The sequence below is a fragment of the Ciconia boyciana genome, chromosome 1, assembly GCF_034638445.1.
Source record: "Ciconia boyciana chromosome 1, ASM3463844v1, whole genome shotgun sequence".
Taxonomy (NCBI): domain Eukaryota; kingdom Metazoa; phylum Chordata; class Aves; order Ciconiiformes; family Ciconiidae; genus Ciconia; species Ciconia boyciana.
In genome coordinates, this window is record NC_132934.1 from 141,191,422 (window position 1) to 141,209,115 (window position 17,694).

The 17,694-nt window shown below is 37.3% G+C and overlaps 1 protein-coding gene across 3 annotated transcripts in view; it reads left to right on the forward strand.

Annotated features, from left to right (window-relative positions):
* The window catches only part of NLGN4X (neuroligin 4 X-linked), a 137,414-nt gene that overhangs the window by 42,871 nt on the left and 76,849 nt on the right, over nt 1–17,694 (forward strand). For 2 of the 3 annotated variants that reach the window (XM_072852968.1, XM_072852987.1), the window contains 2 exons: nt 6,263–6,322; nt 9,904–10,056. In XM_072852968.1, the coding sequence (XP_072709069.1) occupies nt 6,263–6,322; nt 9,904–10,056 (213 nt within the window). The remainder of the gene's footprint in view (nt 1–6,262; nt 6,323–9,903; nt 10,057–17,694) is intronic. The other variant, XM_072852977.1, reaches the window with a different exon arrangement.

Below are 17,694 nucleotides of genomic sequence, written 5' to 3' on the forward strand. Positions count from 1 at the left end.
CTATTTAGGAGAGAAATGGAAGGCATCTAATTTATGGCTAAGGACTGCTTTGAAATCATTTAATGTGGCTGTTTGCTGGAGTTATGCACACTGTTGACAGATTATAATTTCGTTTTAACACCATTATGGGAAGGGAGTGCCAGAGAATAAACCTGTGTTCATTCTGGGAGACTATTAACTATACAGACCATTTTCATGTACATATATGTGTATATATTTGCACATATGTATACACCTACACACAATTGCACACACATGTTGCCAGTATTCAGTAAATAATGAAGAAATAATGGTTATTTAAATCTAGACAATATGTAAATATTTCTATTTCTCCAATTCAAATCAACAGGCTTCAAAAAATACAGGTATATCGATAGATATGTTGCCTTTCTCTGTGATCTTTCCTAACGTAGGTGATCCACAGTCAACTTCTAAGACAGTTTGACAAGCTGTAATTCTCAATAATCGTTTACCTCTGCTTTTATTTGAAATGCCAGTTGCCTCTTTTGATCTTTCTTCAGCTGCCAAATGAGAACTTCTTGGTATAGCTATAAAGGTAGCTGGAGAACATTGGCCATTGCCGTGAACCAGGGACAGTGTTATGACGGCCAGTCTCCCCCACTGATAAACCCCTCTTTTTGGACATGAAATGACTTCAGGATTGTGCAGTAAGTGAGACTCAGGGTAAAGCTAACCCACCAGTCTTGGGAGCAATGCAGAAAGGAAAGTACAGTTCTGCTTTACTATTGCTCCCTTGAGACTGTAATGAACTGTTGACTTGAGCTGATTGTAAAATTATAGTAGTTCTCATGGGATGGGAAACCAAGAGCTTTCAAGATCTATTGAAATGGCTGTATAAATAAGACATTTCAGTGAGAGAATGACTATTAAATCCTGTATTAATCTGGTTTGAGCTGGAAGTTTCCAGAAGGTTGAGCATGCTCTACGTGAAACTGGGAGGTCATACAACTAATAATGTGCTGTGTGATTTCTGAAAACTGAGCTCTTTCCCAAAACTAAATGGGGTCAAAAGGTATGCTGTGTGACAGATGGAGCAATTACATATAAAATGCAAAGAAATGGCATCAGCTTAAGCAGTAGTGGATAATTTTTTGCTGCCATTAGAGGCTTCAGAATGGATACCTAAAATGCAAGCATTGGTAAACTGCATGCATGGGACCTGACTACATTACATATAGACAATACATATTATCTGAATGGAGGAAGATGTACCATAAACTGTGAATACATTGGGGAAGACTTGCAACCCCAGAAAATCTGTTTCTGAATGAGATTTTTATTCATTAACAAAGGAAATGCGAGCCTGAGGATGTGCTTACAGTGGGGTGACTTTGTCATTTGTGATAGATGCATGCATGGCATCGAGAATGAACCTAGGAATACAAGGTGACTTTACATCCATAGATAAATGAAATCAAGTATTTTGAAAAAGTTAATTAGCACATGGGTCAGCATTTCAGAATGAAAAACTTTTAAAGAGAGATGTTTACTGAATTAAAGTTTACAACTGCATTGCACGTAGAGCTTCTTAGGGAGGAAAAAAGGTAGCCTGCATGAAACCCTACTTTATTATGACTACATTGACTGGCTTTAGTTTGGAACTGGCTCATATATGCCTGCTTTATTCTGTATGTGTACTATCACACTATACCCCCCCAAAAAAAAAATTTCTGGCAAGCAAAAATCCTTTACAAAAGAGGTTTGACAGAGTTCAGTAAGGAATTACACCATGCCTTTTTCACTCAGCAATGAATGGAATTGTAGGACAAATGAAAAGAGGTCCCCTGGCATTTATTATATGTTATGAAGTCACATCTTTTTCTAGTTGTCATTAACAGTAAGGCCTCTTAGAACTTTCTAAAAGATGAACTTTTATACAAATGTAATCTTCAGTAGAGCTACGATATCTACAGCATATTTAATATATGTAATTAAATAATTACTGGCCTTGACCGTTTGGAAAATAATTTCCCATCCTATTAATATTTTGAAATATTTTTCTTTGGTACTTTTCATCAGCATAAAAAGTGAAACCTTACAAACCTTACAAACCTTACAAACCAAGAACTCCAGTCAAACCCTAGGTTAATCAATAGAGTTACTCCTGGAATTCAGTCTTTAATGCACTAGATCACCACTGCTATCTGCCCTTCTCTACTGCTGTTTTCAGGATTGCAGTTAAGATTTACCATCTATGTTTCACGTGGGATGAATGAGTAAACACTTCTTAGACTGCAGAAGGACCAATACTATAGCACAGTAATAATGTTCGCTTGGTGTATGGGAATCTAAGGCTAAAATTGGTGCTCCTGTGATTTTTATATATATGGGGAAGAAAAATGCCCCAACCCTGAACACCCCAAAAGAAGCCCCAAAGCAGAGGGAAGCACTGGTCTGTGGGACAAGCAGTCAGTGCAGGCAGGGAATTCTGAGCCACGGGAGATTCCGAGTCACATTCCCATCCTGTCTCCTAGATTAATGACTTGAAGTGCAACCTTAAGCTAACCTTAGAGGGATAGCAAGTCTTTTTTTTTCTTATGACAGGGAATACCATCTCTTATAGAAGTTTCAGGACAAATGAATCAACATTTTTAACAAAAAAACAGACAACATGGTTGGAAAATTCCAATTTTTCCCCTCTGTATGAGATAATGTGTTTCTGGAAGCTTATGTTTTAAAAAGATCAGTATAATTTTTCTAAACAATGTTCCTCAGTATCTTAAGTGTTTTTGGTGCTACTGAAATAATTCCAGCAATAACACTTGTGTTGTCCTCTAACAGTTCCATACCAACATAATTACCCATGTGGCTTGTATCAGAAATAGTGTGGCCAGCAGGAGTAGGGAATTGATTGTCCCCCTGTACTTGGCACTGGTGAGGCCACACCTCAAATACTGTGTTCAGTTTTGGGCCCCTCACTACAAGAGGGACATTGAGGTCCTGGAGCATGTCCAGAGAAGGGCAGTGAAGCTGGCGAAGGGTCTGGAGCACAAGTCTTATGAGGAACGGCTGAGGTAACTGGGATTGTTTAGTCTGGAGAAGCAGAGGCTCAGGGGAGACCTTATTGCTCTCTACAACTACCTGAAAGGAGGTTGTAGCAAGGTCGGTGTCAAGTCTCTTATCCCAGGTAGCTAATGATAGGAGGAGAGGAAATGGCCTCAAGTTGCGTCAAGAGAGGTTTAGATTGGATATTAGGAAAAATTTATTTACTGAAAGGGTGGCCAAGCATTGGAACAGGCTGCCCAGGGAAGAGGTTGAGTCCCCATCCCTGGAGGTATTTAAAAGATGTGTAGATGTGGCACTTCGGGACATGGTTTAGTGGGACTTGGCAGTGCTAGGTTAACAACTGGACTCAATGATCTTAAAGGTCTCTTCCATCTAAGTGATTCTGTGATTCTATGAGTCTATGGCTAGTACCCACAGTATGAAAAAAATCCAATGTGGTAGGAACACAGAAACCCAGTTTGAGAACTCATTGATATAATCCATTTGAGCAGATCTCAAAATGAATTTAAAAACCCCTCAAACCCAAGAACTTAGTTATAAAAGCATATTTCAGTTACCAATAGGCAAATGAAAGATTGTTCCACATCATGTAGGAGAAACAGCATTCCCACTCACATTATAATTAAATAAATTTTAAGATTATATTAAGTTGTTCTGAAAATTGGTTGCTGTATGATTTCTTCAAGCTGTGAAGAATGAAAAAAGAAATAAAGAATGTTTCAAATATTGCAGGTAACCTTATGTCACATACCTGTGTTTTGTGATATTTGTGTCTCATCACATCTAGTAGCATGGTGTGGTGACATTTTCTAAATTCTCATTAGACTTGTGTTGTTCTTTCTGAACTACACTGAACCAGAGTCACTTCAGGAAGCACATTAGAGAGAAAATCCTTGCAATATGTTACTGATATATATATTGATGATTTTGGGACAGTAGCTGAACTAAAATGTTTTGGGACCCATCTACTTCTTTCACTCAAAGTACTTTAAATATGGATTACAGTCTAAATAATTGCACATACAGTTTTTGTCTACAAGCACTATAAATATGTGGTCACATTGATTTTGTTATTTTTAAATTCATAGGAATGATATGTGGTAGTTGATTTTATATTTGGCATACAATTATAATATTTTTTTTGTCAAACAGTTAGAAGACTACCTCACTGGGGGAACTAAGATAAAATTTTCTTCTGTTATGTGCTTTCAAACTTGTGTCTAGGTGGATTTATTGTCTATGAATAATTATTACTCATTAATTTTTTACATGAATCAAAAATAGTTTAAGGGCACTTTATGGGTGGAGTACTTGGTTTATCTAAATACAAAATTAATTTTATTTGGGTAGAACTTGAGACAAGATTCAACCTTCATTGTGCTAAAACTAATTTGGAAAAGTATTTAAAAAAAGGGCAAAACTTCGATAGTGACTGAGATTTAGAGCCTGTATCTAACATTTCTCAAAGAAATTGATTAGAGAACATCTGTATTTCATTGACAGTGATATTTTACCTAGTTAATTATGTACTGAATACATATAATTGAATGCATTCGTGTACTACATACACAATAACTTGTGTACAACTGCATTGAAGATATAGGCTTTGTGTGGAGATGGAGTCTCAGCCACTGCTTTTCACATTTTGACTCACTAATCTCTGTCACTGCATATGTAATGGCAGTGTTTCCAGAAAATTTCTATAGAAAATCCGTATTCTGTCTGTATCAAGAAGACAAGCAAACCAGTGCACAGAACCCAAAACTGTGTATATTAACAAATCTTAAGTACATTATTAACAATTAACCACATTCTGTCTTACAATCATGGACTGAGATTTACTTGAAATCTTGAATTTTGAGTGATATAGGGATATTTTAAATAGTAGAATAGAAGGAAGTAATAAAATAATTATTTTAGCTAAATATTATGTCTCTGTGACATATTCAGACTTCATACACAAACAATTAGCTAATACTAATTCATACCTAAACAAGTTAATAAAGTATACTGTTCTTTTTCAGTATGGCTTAAAAACACACTTCCAAATAAAGACCACTCAGGAAAAAAATGGTTAGAGTGGTGACTTAGGCCATTTTATTTGTTTAGTAGCCATATTTCATTTCTAAACTAAATTAGAAATTGAGTTTCCGATTCATGTTTCACTCTTTATCAAGTAACTTTTTACATTACAGAGGGCTACTTCCTACAGGAGTAAGCACAGTATAATGAAACGTTGGGTGCAAGGATAGCTTGGTGTCATTTTTTTTTTTAGTCAGAAAACAGAAATATTGCCCAAGGAGAGGGGTGGGGAAAACTGTGCACTTCCTCTTGTTTCCATAAGTACAGGCTATGGCATGTATGGACACGTGTGTGTGTGTGTGTGTGTGCATGTATACACCTCAAAAGTATTCTGAGAAAGCATATTGAATACAAATTAAAATGTATTCTTTACTAAATCTTCTAATAAATAAGTGCAAGTTCTTTATCATGGTAAGTAACTGTTTTCAGTTAATTTCTAGGTTTTTGTAAAGAGCATGAAATGTGATATAATATGAACCAAGGCTACTTTTGGACCAATTTCATGTCTGGGATTGACTCAACTCTGTTTCACCTTTGTTTACAGTCTGTTGTGTTAAATATATTTTTGCTCATATGGGAAGCAAGATTAAATTTTAAGGAGGTCTTTATGGTTTGTCTTGGTCCATTCAAGTCATGTAAGACTCAATGATAATTTTATTTGCATTGGTTCCATCTAAAATTCAGGCTGTGGCTAATTCTTAATACATCCTAATGAGGATGAATAAAATGTTAAGTCATTGAAGATAGTGACTGAAGGCATTATTTCTTCAAGGTTACAGAACAGAATGAAATAAATTGCATTTCTTTTGTAGAAAACATAATTTGGTAAATTTTTTAACATACTTTTTTGGTTTATATTATTCTTTTTTAATAGCACATTAATTTTGTTTTTGCAGAAATCACTTTTAACTGAAGTAACTGCATTGTCACAGAATACAATACATTTTTTCAAATACTTTCAATTTGTTCTTCTTGACATTTTATGTTTATGTGCAGTTTGCATCTTTTTTGTTTTTCAATTTCAAATGTAACAGATTTTGACATTTTTGTTACATTTTTCTTTTTTTTGACTAGTGTTTTTTTTTATTTTTGAGAACCTGCTGTTTTTGAATTCTCTTTTTTCCCTTTATTCTCCTCCTCACTATGATCCCAGGAGCCAACACAAAGAAAAGCGCAGATGATATAACCAGTAATGATCGTGGTGAAGATGAAGGTATTTTTTGTTTTTTCAAAACTCGACCCTGATGCATGAACATAAACTTTTTACTTTTTATTATAATAATAATTGTTATTGTTATTGCTGTTATTTCAACATGATTTTTAGTCCTTTATTTGCAGAAGCACACTTCAGTGTGCTGCTTTATTTTCTTCTTTAGAAATTCCTTTCATTGTTTTTCTTTTAAAAATCCAAATTAGCATATAGATGACTGCAGTTCCCCTGTGACATAGGTGCAAAGGTTATTCCTAAATATGTGTGAAGTGAGTAAGATAAATATTATTTGAAACCACATACTTTTTTCCCCCTATTCTTTCTTAGGTTGAGAAAATGGAATTTAAAAACATGCATGTGCTCTTTTCCCTCCTACACATTTAGTAAATTCACCTGTTTGAAATTCATGAAAAAACTCACATATATCCTTCCTTTCACTTCCACTGTTTCCCCAGTGTACATGCTGTACATTGATGCAGTTGAATTGTGCTTTGTCTTTGCTATTTTTATTTACTTATTTATTTTTTTCTCACAGGATGTGGTTTATTTCAGGACACAAAAATAAAGGAAGCTGTTGATGTTGCTTTATTGTTTTTTTCCTGTAATCAGCTAGCCTCTGAGATACATTTGTTCTGACTCTGACCACATTCCCACTGAGATCAATGACAATCATTTTCATTGACTTCTTTCAGAGTTGGATTGGATTCCCTGAAAGGAAATGTTAAAGTTCACAGTGAAATACCCCCAAAAAGTTTTACAAGGAAATACTTTTTTCTTGCCTTGGCACAGCAAAGCTATTTAGGATGCACTGAAATAGAAAGAAGTCATGAAATCTTCCTCTGTTCTCACCCTTCCTTTTCATTTAAGTTACACTGACAGTTTATTTTACTTTATATATCTACCAAATTAAGAAAAATATTTTCAAATTAATTGAGAAGATAACAACCTTTGGTAGTTTACTGGTCTGTTTTTGGAGCAATATGCTTCTTATTCCTCTCATGCTTGGCCAATCCAAAGTGTTATTCCATGTCTTTTTTCCTGTTTTCTTCTATCTGACATCAGTTCAAATAACTTTGAAACATTTGTCCTCTCTGTTCCCCTTAAAATCATGCATACTGCAGTGAGGACACTATTTTATCTTTTCCTGGGAGTTCAGCTCAATTATAGCTACTCTATCCATATATAAAATACTGTAATAAAAATCTCTGGTCTTTGATTCACACTGGTTGCCCTCTACTGTACCACCTTCATTGCTGAATTACACTATTTCTTATAACACAAAAATACTGTGTAGAATACTCAAAAATAACTGTTATTTTCTGAATATCACCTTCCTATTTCTGTGAAACATATGATTTTTTAAAATTATGGCATCATCATTTGCTATACCAGATTCTGTAGTTAATTTTAAAGCAAAAGATAAGAAACAAGCAAAACCAAAACTGCTTTAAAAACTTAAGATAGATATTGGATTATGAATACATTATTATTCAGACTTCTTAAAATGTAAGACATTAGTGTTTCATGATTAACAAGGGCATCCACTTTAGATCTAAGCACATAAAGCATGGAGCTCATTTCCTTTATGTTGAAGCTAATCATGTTCCCATTGAAGGGGAAGAGGAAACCTCCCATTGACTTCAGCAGTGAAAGATTCAATCCTGAGGTAGAACTATGTAATAAGGAAAGATTAAATACAACAAATCATACCATGAGACTTTGGAGAGAGAAGGGAAAGGTAATTGAGTAACACAAATAATTATGTTAAATAATTGTTGCTTTCATTTTTTGATGGCTTAGCTGAGCCTTAAGAGAAGAAACACTTTCATGTACTTTGCTGAAAATGCTGAAAATAAAAAAAGTACATCCACTGGAATGTACCTCATTGCTTTATATGGTCTACTTAATGTCTTCATTACTCTTATAGTCACAACAGTTAAAAAGATCTTATCACAAAACCTTTTGTTCTGCTGCTTAAATGCAACACATATAATACAACATATAAAGTATATATCTTTTTATGTAAAGAAGGCGGGTTCTACGAGAAGCCTTAAACTCTGACAACTAGACAGGTGTACATTGCAGCCTGATCATATGTTCTGTGCACTCAGCTGACAAGTTTTTATATTTAGAGTAGTGCATACACATCAGTAAAGTAAAAGTGGGCCATAGGAATATGACCAGTCATAATTTACCTTTAAATATGCTCAAATTAGTTCCACATATACAAAATATTATACATGTGGTGCCTCATTGCTGATCACATTTTTGGTATCTTAGAGTATTTCCTAACAAACCTGAGGGGAGGAAAAAGTTTTGGAAGGCTTTCAAACGCAGGTCTCTTACCTCTAGGTATTTAGCTCATCTTTTGTTTCGTCCACTTCCCTTTTCCACTGTTCAATATGTACCTATCCTACCCAAAAGTGAACACAGCTTTTTTTTTTTGTTTTAAATATTGATTGAATAGTCAGAGACTCTGCTTTCCCTTGCATGTTGTACTATATGATTTAAAGAAGTGCTCCTATTCCACATGCAGATACACCAAATTGTTTGTAAAAGATATATATATCTAACAGCAGCTTGCTGAATTGCCCTCTGCTTTTTAAAGGAGCTTAGCCCCTGTTCCCACTGTTTCTGTAGAGAACATAACTTCCTAATTTAGGTAGTCTGAACCATCCCTGGGGTCAGGAGCCTAACTTTTTGGTTATTAGAGGAAGATATATGAATCCAATCCTAAATATACCCCAAATCATTGATTAGTGCATCTTTGTAACTCACTCTGAAGTATGAAAATATTACTATCAACTTCATTTAACTTTCTTTTAGAAGTAAAGACCCAGCTGTTTATCTGTTTGAAAGTAGTCAAGAGCTTTTGTGTGTATACAAAAGATCAGCCATACCATTAAGGAGCATTAATTCAAGGCTGTTCTTTAAGGCTTAGCTACCATGACAAGAAGTACAACACAAAAGACATAATTTGCTCTAAATACAAAAAATCTGGGCCATGAATTCACATAAATTATTTTTGTTAACTCCTAGGCTATTTGAAAGAAGGAACAGTTTATTGTGTTTACTTCTATCAGAACAATTTGATTTTGTCATATTATTTCTTACTGAACTATTGGGAATATAATTTCAACAATTATGTCTCAGTGAGGAATGGAAAGTATGGAATATTATTGTAATTTTATTATTAAATGTACAGATATTTCTAAATTGGCATGTGCTTGAATCAGAATATCCTAAAAAAAGACAAGATTATTCCATAATTTGATTTTTCTCTTTAGGCTTTTAGACACCTGTATTCAAATTAAATTACTTGTAATATTGAAGGCATTTCAAGTGTTCTGAGAACATTTCAGAAGAAATAGTATTTGAAGTAACCAAGAGAGATATTCAAACTATAAATAATAGGCTTGTAGGATGATCCTAAACTGTGTAAGCTAGCTGATTAAAGTGGTGGTGATGACATTGAAAACATAGGAAATAATTAAGAATATTTTTAGCACTGTTATAAATTCCTAATGCCATATTTCCTTATTTTTTATTACTTTATTATGTTTTCCTTACTTGAATTTTTTCAGACATTCACGATCAGAACAGCAAGAAACCTGTTATGGTCTACATCCATGGTGGATCTTACATGGAGGGTACTGGCAATATGATTGATGGCAGCATTCTCGCAAGTTATGGAAATGTCATTGTTGTCACTCTCAATTACAGGCTGGGGGTTTTAGGTAAGTGACTCTTTTCTTCATCACCAATTGCATAGAAATATTTTATTACTTAATTTATCTACTGATCGATCACAGATCCTTGGGCCAGTTTTGGTTTTAAAACAGAACATTCTTGCTGGTGGATAGTTTGACTGTATTATATTCATTTAGAATTCTGTTCAATATTTTATGGAAACTGGGCTAGGCTACATGTTCCCTTCTTTTTGACAGCTGCCTTCACCTTAGACAAAAATGACTGGATATTTATAATTATGTTAGTGCTGGTTTATGTTAAATTTGTTGTCATATCATATTCGCTCTTGTCCCAGTGATTTAACAAGTTTTGAGAACGTGTATTTTGTTCTCATTAAAATCTTCTCCATTCCATGTAAAAAAAAAAAAAAGAAGAAAATTAATCAAGAATGAGTATTCTCCAGTTTCAAAAGAGTCAGTAATGGTAGGAAGGGGGAAAATGTTACTATTTATCTGTATTTATTATTTTTGTGTGCAAATTTCCTTTTAGGGCAGAAGATGTAGAGGTACATCTTCAATACAAACAGAACAGGATATATACACTGATGAAATTTATGTTGTAGGTAATATGGAGTCAAGGGGTTTCAAGGAGTGATGTAAAATTACCTTCCTAAATATAATGAACTCCATAATAATGAATTATAATATTGAGAGAAATTAATACTTCTGTCTTTCAAACAGAACAAGAGCTGCATCTTCTTGACGTTATAAATATTCTTCTGTCAGCATTAGATTGAATAACAAAATAACCTTAGAACCATGACAACAGACCAAAAATCTTTTCTGCCTTCTCTGTGATTCTGACTCCTGGATGTTTACATGTACCAGGCGTTTCTTGAAATGAAGGTTTATTTATTGAAGTTCTACTTTTCCATAGAAAATTAAGCTAAAATTTGCTCATAATAGCATACATTAGAAATATTTCAATCTTAATGAAAAGGCATGTAGTATATATAGAATGGCATATAGACTACTAGAATGCTCATATTTCCAGCATTTTAGATACAGAAGGTAATGTATAGTAATTTTTTTTGTGGTTTTTTTATTATTATTTACAATGGCTTTAACAAAGATTTTTAATCTTGTTTTTCTTGATAGCAAATGTGATCTATATTCTTGGCATATAGTATTTTGGAACACAGGAAACTTCTTTTGCTGAGTTATCTATTAATGTGGTAAATGTGTTTCAACAATGTTCTAGCTCATAAGCGTACTGAGAATTTTTTTGTTGTCCCTTATTTTGACTCTTGTTTAAATATAAAAGAGCATTTTTTCTGTTAGAGTGAGATTTAAACATAAAGCCAGAAATATAAGAAGATATTTTGGTCTATTTATACATGCAAACTTGGTACTCAGAAATAGACCCAAAAAAGAAAAAAAAAATTAAAAAAGAAAAGTAAAAATATAAATGAAGAACTCAAGACTCTTAAAAAAAAAAAGAATTGTTGTTGTTGCTGTCAAATAAAGTGTATACCCAGGAACCTGGTAATAGTTATTTATCTGTAAAAAAGGTTATTTAATGTATCTCTTAAAAGGTTTTCTCTTGATTTCATAAAACTAAAATTGTTGAAGGATACAGATGATTATATGTAGTTTTAAATGTTTCATTGTCCAGCTGCCTCGTATCAGTCTAAAGGAAAAAATGCAATATTTGCATCAATGAATTCCTATTTTATGTATTTATATTGAAAACAAACAAAAAAGACAGAAGGCTATGTTTTTATATTGTGGAATTTAGGAAAAAAGGTACAATACAGAGACATTCATATAAGAAACTGAAAAGTAATAACTGTGAGGATTTTAAATGAATTAGGAAAAGTACAGTGTTATATTTGGCATTAAATACTGCTTCTCAACAGTGGCAAATGTAACTTTTGAGACACTATGGAATTTATTCTTTGTTATGGAAGGTCTATGTTTGAATTAGAAAAACAGAAGATATTCAGAATATGTGTTTAGCACTTAAAAAATCAGAATAATTGTGTTTTATGAGCATATTTTTGTTTTTTCTTCCTGGGTGAAATGTAAATGTGATCCTTGAGAACACATTAGGTTCTGCCTAGACATTGGAAGATGTTAGGTGAATTTCATGTATCTTTTACTTGCTTCGTAAGTAAAAAAAATGGAAGAGAAAACACAAATTTCTTCAGGTAAACAACCATATGGAAAATAAATATGATTATTAATAAAAGTTAAAAAAGCATCATTATTATGACACACAATTTGAAGATTGACAATATTTGTATGCATTTCTTTCAGTCTGGCTTATCTTCTTTTTGAAAGGTATACTTATTTCTGTAAATCTGGTGTGTTTCAGTAGCATTTGTTTTATAAATTTGTACATAAGAGGACACATACAAACCTGACTTTAATTACAGAGTTGTGTAATTCTACCACTATTATCACATCCTGTGATGGAGGAATATGCATTGAATTGATCACAAAGATGAGTTACTGAAGACCCTTTATATATTTTTTTTTCCTTCCTCTGGAAAATTATCACTTGAATGGACCTGAATACTAGATGTTACTATACTTACCATAAATGTTAGTTCTGTTCTTGAGGCACATCATTAAATTATTTTCCTTTCAGTCCATATTGCGTCGTTAACAGTAGTAGATAGAAAATCTATAAGGACTGCATAGATAATCACTGGATTATATTAACCAGACAAATCATAGAATCATAGAACGGGTTGGGTTGGAAGGGATCTTCCAAGATCATCCAGTGCAACTGCCCTGCCATGGGCAGGGTCATCTTTCACTATATCAGGTTGCTCAGAGCTCTGTCCAACCTGACCTTGAACACTTCCAATGATGGGGCATCCACAACTTCTCTGGGCAACCTGTTCCAATGTCTCTCCACTCTCATCATAAACAATTTCTTCCTTCTATCCAGTCAAAATGTACCCACTTTCAGTTTAAAACCACTGCCCCTTGTCCTGTCACTACAGGCCTTGGTAAAAAGCCTCTCTCCATCTTTCTTATAAGCCCCCTTTATATACTGAAAGGCCCCAATGAGGTCTTACAGGAGCCTTCTCTTCTCCAGGCTGAACAACCCCAACGCAGCCTTTCTTCATAAGAGAAGTGTTCCAGCCTTCTGACCATTTTCGTGGCCCTCCTCTGGACCTGCTCTAACAGGTCCATGTCTTTCTTGTACTGGGGACCCCAGAACTGGATGCAGTAGTCCAGGTGGGGTTTCATGAGAGCGGAGTAGAGTGGAGAATCACCTCCCTCGTCCTGCTGGACATGCTTCTTTTTATACAGCCCAGGATACGGTTGGCTTTCTGGGCTACAAGTGCACTTTACTGGTTTGTGTCTAATTATTTCATCCACAACTATCCTCAAGTCCTTCTCTGCAGCACTGCTCTCAATCCATTCATTCCTCAGTCTGTATTGATACTGGGGATTGCCCTGACCCAAGTGCAGGACTGTGCACTTGGCCTTGTTGAACTCCTCAAGGCTATCAAGGTCCTTCTGGATGGCATCCTTTCTAGCGCATCAACTGCGCTACTCATCTTTGTGTTGTCTGCAGACTTGCTGAGGGTGATCTCAATCCCACTACCTAATGAATGATATTTGAAGATATCTTCTGTTGTTAATGAAGATATTAAATAGTATTGATCCCAGTATGGACCCTTGAGGGACACCACTCGTTACTGGTTTCCACTTGGACATTGAGCCAACGACTGTAACTCTTGAGGATGCGCTCAACCCCACTGAGGGTGTGCTCAACCCCACTATGTCGTTGATGAAGATATTAAATAGTATTGGTCCCAGTACAGACCCTTGAGGGACACCACTGGTTACTGGTTTCCACTTAAACATTGAGCCACTGAATGTAACCCTTTGGATAGCAGCCATGCAGCCAATTCCTTATCCATCTAACAGTCCATCCATCAAACCCATATCTCTCCAATTTATCTGCAAGAGTGTTGTGGGGGGCCATATCAAAGACATTACAAAAGTCCAGCTAGATGACATCAGTTGCTCTTCCCTTGTCCATTGATACAGCCACTTCATCATAGAAGGCCACTAGATTAGTCAGGCATGATTTGCCCTTGCTGAAGCCATGTTGGCTATCTCTAATCACCTCCCTGTCTTCCATATGTTTTGACATGCCTTTCAAGAGGATCTGTTCCATGATCTTAGTGGGCATGGAGGTGAGTCTGACTGGTCTGTAGTTCCCAGGGTCCTCCTTATTACCCTTTTTAAAGTCACTGGGGACTTCCTCTGACTGCCATAACTTTTCAAGTATGTTGGCTTAGTGACTACATCTGCCAACTCCCTCAGGACCCTGGGATACATCTTGTTGGGTCCCATGGTCTTGTGTATGTTCAGGTTCCTCATGTAGTCTCAGACCTGATCTTCTCCTACAATGGGAGGGACTTCATTGCCCCAACCTCTGCCTTGAGGTTCAGGGACTTGACAGGTATGGGAAGAGAGTTTACCAGTGAAACTGAGGGGAAGAAAATTCTTGAGTACCTCAGCCTTCTCCATGCTGGTTTTCAATAGTTCTCCTGTCTCACTTATTGGGGGAAGTACATCTTCCTTTTCTGAACAACATACTTGTAGAAGCCCATCTTATAATTCTTCACATTCCTTGCCAAACTCAGCTCCAACTGTGCCTTGGCTTTCCTGATCCCATCCCTACACACCTGGGCAGTATCCCTGTGTTATTCCCAGGATACATGTCCCTGGTTCCACTGCCTGTGCATTTCGTTCTTACACTTTAGTTTGACCAGGAGATCCTTACTGAGGCAATCTGGTCTCCTGCCTTCCTTGCCAGATTTCTTACATATGGGAATCAAGAGCTCTTGCATTCTAAGAAAAATGAACCTTAAAGAGCTGCCAGCTCTGTTCTGCCCCTTTATCCTTGAGGGCAGTTTCCCACAGAATCCCGTCTACTAATTCCTTAAACAACTGAAAGTTTGCTCTCCTAAAATTGAGGGTCTTGACCCTAGTCTTCACTTGGCCCATATCCCTCAAGACTGTGAATTCCACAAGGGCATGATCACTGCAGCCTAGGCTGCCACCAGTCTTGACTGCTCTTATTAGTTTATCTGTGTTGATAAGCAACAAGTCCAGTAATGCTTCTCCTCTGGTTGGGCTGTCTATCATCTGGATTAAGAAATTATCCTCGATGCACTCCGAGAGTCTCCTGGACTGTTTACAGTTTGCTGTGCTGCTCTTCCAGCAGATGTCAGTGTGACTGAAGCTCCCCAGCAGGATCAGAGCCTGCGAGCATGATGCTTCCTGCAGTTGAAGTCAGAACACTTCATTGACATCCTCCCTTTGATTGGGCGGCCTGCAGTAAACACCAACCACAAGGTTTCCTTTGTTGGCTTGGCCTCTGATGTTCACCCATAAGCTCTCAATGTGTTCACAGCAGTTTTTCAAAGATGGCTGTGTGTAGTCAATCCATTTTTTTATGTAGAGGGTAAGCCCTTCACCACCAGTTTATAATCATTGATTGCAGTGCTCCAGTTGTGTGATTCATCTCACCACGTTTCAGTGACAGTGATTAGATCATAGCTTTCTAGCTGCACAGTGGCTTCCAGCTCCTTTTGTTTGTTACCCATGCTGCGTGCATTGGTATAGAGACACTCCAGTTCGGCTATTGACCATGTCACCTTTTAAGAGGAAAATGCCCTAATTCCTTTGAGGCATTTCACAGGCATTTCCTAATATATCAGCAGCCCCCAGCTCTTCTCTGTTACCCAAAACTCCATCCTCTTCCCCTGCTAAATCTAGTTCAAAGCTTTCCTTATAAGTCTGGCCAGCTTGTTGGCGAAGAGGCTCTTGCCTCACTTGGTCAGATGAATCCCATCAGCTCCCAAGACACCTGGCTTCTCAAAGGTGGATCCATGATCATAGAAGCCAAAACCTTGAGTATGGCACCGGCTACACAGCTAGGCATTAACCTGTTCAGTTTGTCTTCCCCCTTCCTGAAACACTTCCTGTGACTGAGAGGATAGAGGAGAACACCACCTGTGCTCCTGATCCTTTTAATATTGCTCTGAGGGGCATATAGTCTAAGTTGCCTTGTTGCAGTATCAATAGACCCTATATGGAACAGTAAGAACAGATGCTACTATGTAGGGTTCATCAGGCTTGGCAGCCTCTCAGAGTTGTCACGAATGCGAGATCCTGGTAGACAGCAAACTTATCTGGAGAAATTGTCTGGATGGCAAATGGGTGCTTTGGATCTCAGTAGGGAATCTCCAGTTCCTAATACCTTAAGTGCTTTTCTGGTGGCAGTGGTTCTAATGCAGGTGGGTGGTTGGATCAAGTTTGCATGGTTAGCTTTTCCTGGGTCCTGTCCATTACTCATATGCTCTTCATTCTCCAACCCCAAAACAACGTGTCTGTTATGTACGAGCACTTCAGGGGATGGGGAAACGTTCTTCTTCTGCCCTGCGTAGAGATAAGGGTCCAGTCTCCTTCATCTTGTGAGATACTTGTGTCAGACAGCTCAAGGTTAGATTCAGGCTTACCTTCCCCTTGCACAGCCTTAAGGCAGGGCTGTCACTCAGACTGTTGCTCAGTGCACAGCGCCATGTTTTGATCTCCTGCTCACATTCCTGGATACTGTGCTTATTGAGCTCCTCTGGTAACAGAACTACTTGTCCAAGGAATTCCTCCAGCTGAGCATACTTGCAGCTATGACATCCACTGCTGCCTTCAGCTGCTAGGGGGACTTCCAGATACTGGCACTCCATGCAACATAAGGTGTGGACAGCTGTTTCAGTCCTTGGGAGGTCTGTTTGGTTGGAGACATCAACATAGGTAGGCTGTAGTGCTTCCATTCAGGTTTCAGCCATAGCCTTGCAGTTGTGGTGTGTGGACACCACTTTCTCTCAGCAGGTCACAGTCTCCTTATAGTTGTCAGAAAAAATAGCTCACATATAAAATGATAATTCTTTTGAAAGACATTATTCTTCTAATTCTAATTCCCTGGAGACCTCAAGCTTCTGGGTAGGCTTGCACAGCCATCAGCTAGCTGGGGTGACCATCAGGGCTGCAGCCTAAGCCTGCGGGTGAGCAGAGCAGGCAGCAGCCTGATCACTGGCAGAGTTGGCATCTCTTCCCGTGTGCCCTGCCACGCAAACTGCCGCACAAACTGCTGACACTGCTCCCAGCTGACACCGTCCCTGTTTGCACAGCCTGTTAGCAGTGTTCCCCATGGCTGGTGTTCCCCAGGGGCTGCTCATATGCAGCTTCCCACAGTTTGAACTGGTCAGGGGACAGCCGGCACCATCCCACTCTTGCCCACCCCTTCTCACGAGACCTATCTCCGGCTAGCTGATACCTCCCCCACCAGCAGCCCAAGGGCGGGGGGAGATATCAGCTAACCCCAGAAACTCCCTTAGACACCCCTCAGGGACCTCGCAAGACTCGCACTGCTCTCAACAGGAGGCAACTGCTGCCACTGCTGTTGCCGCTGCTAGCATCAGCTTCCCGAGGTTTAAACTGCAGGAACAAATCCCAGTCTGAGATCCTAGGAATGAATCGATAACAGTGATTACAGATGTTTAAGAAAACCTGAATTTTGGAAATACATCTTCATAGATGAGAGAAAATGAAAATTGTTAGGGACCACTTACTTTACCTAACTATCCTTCA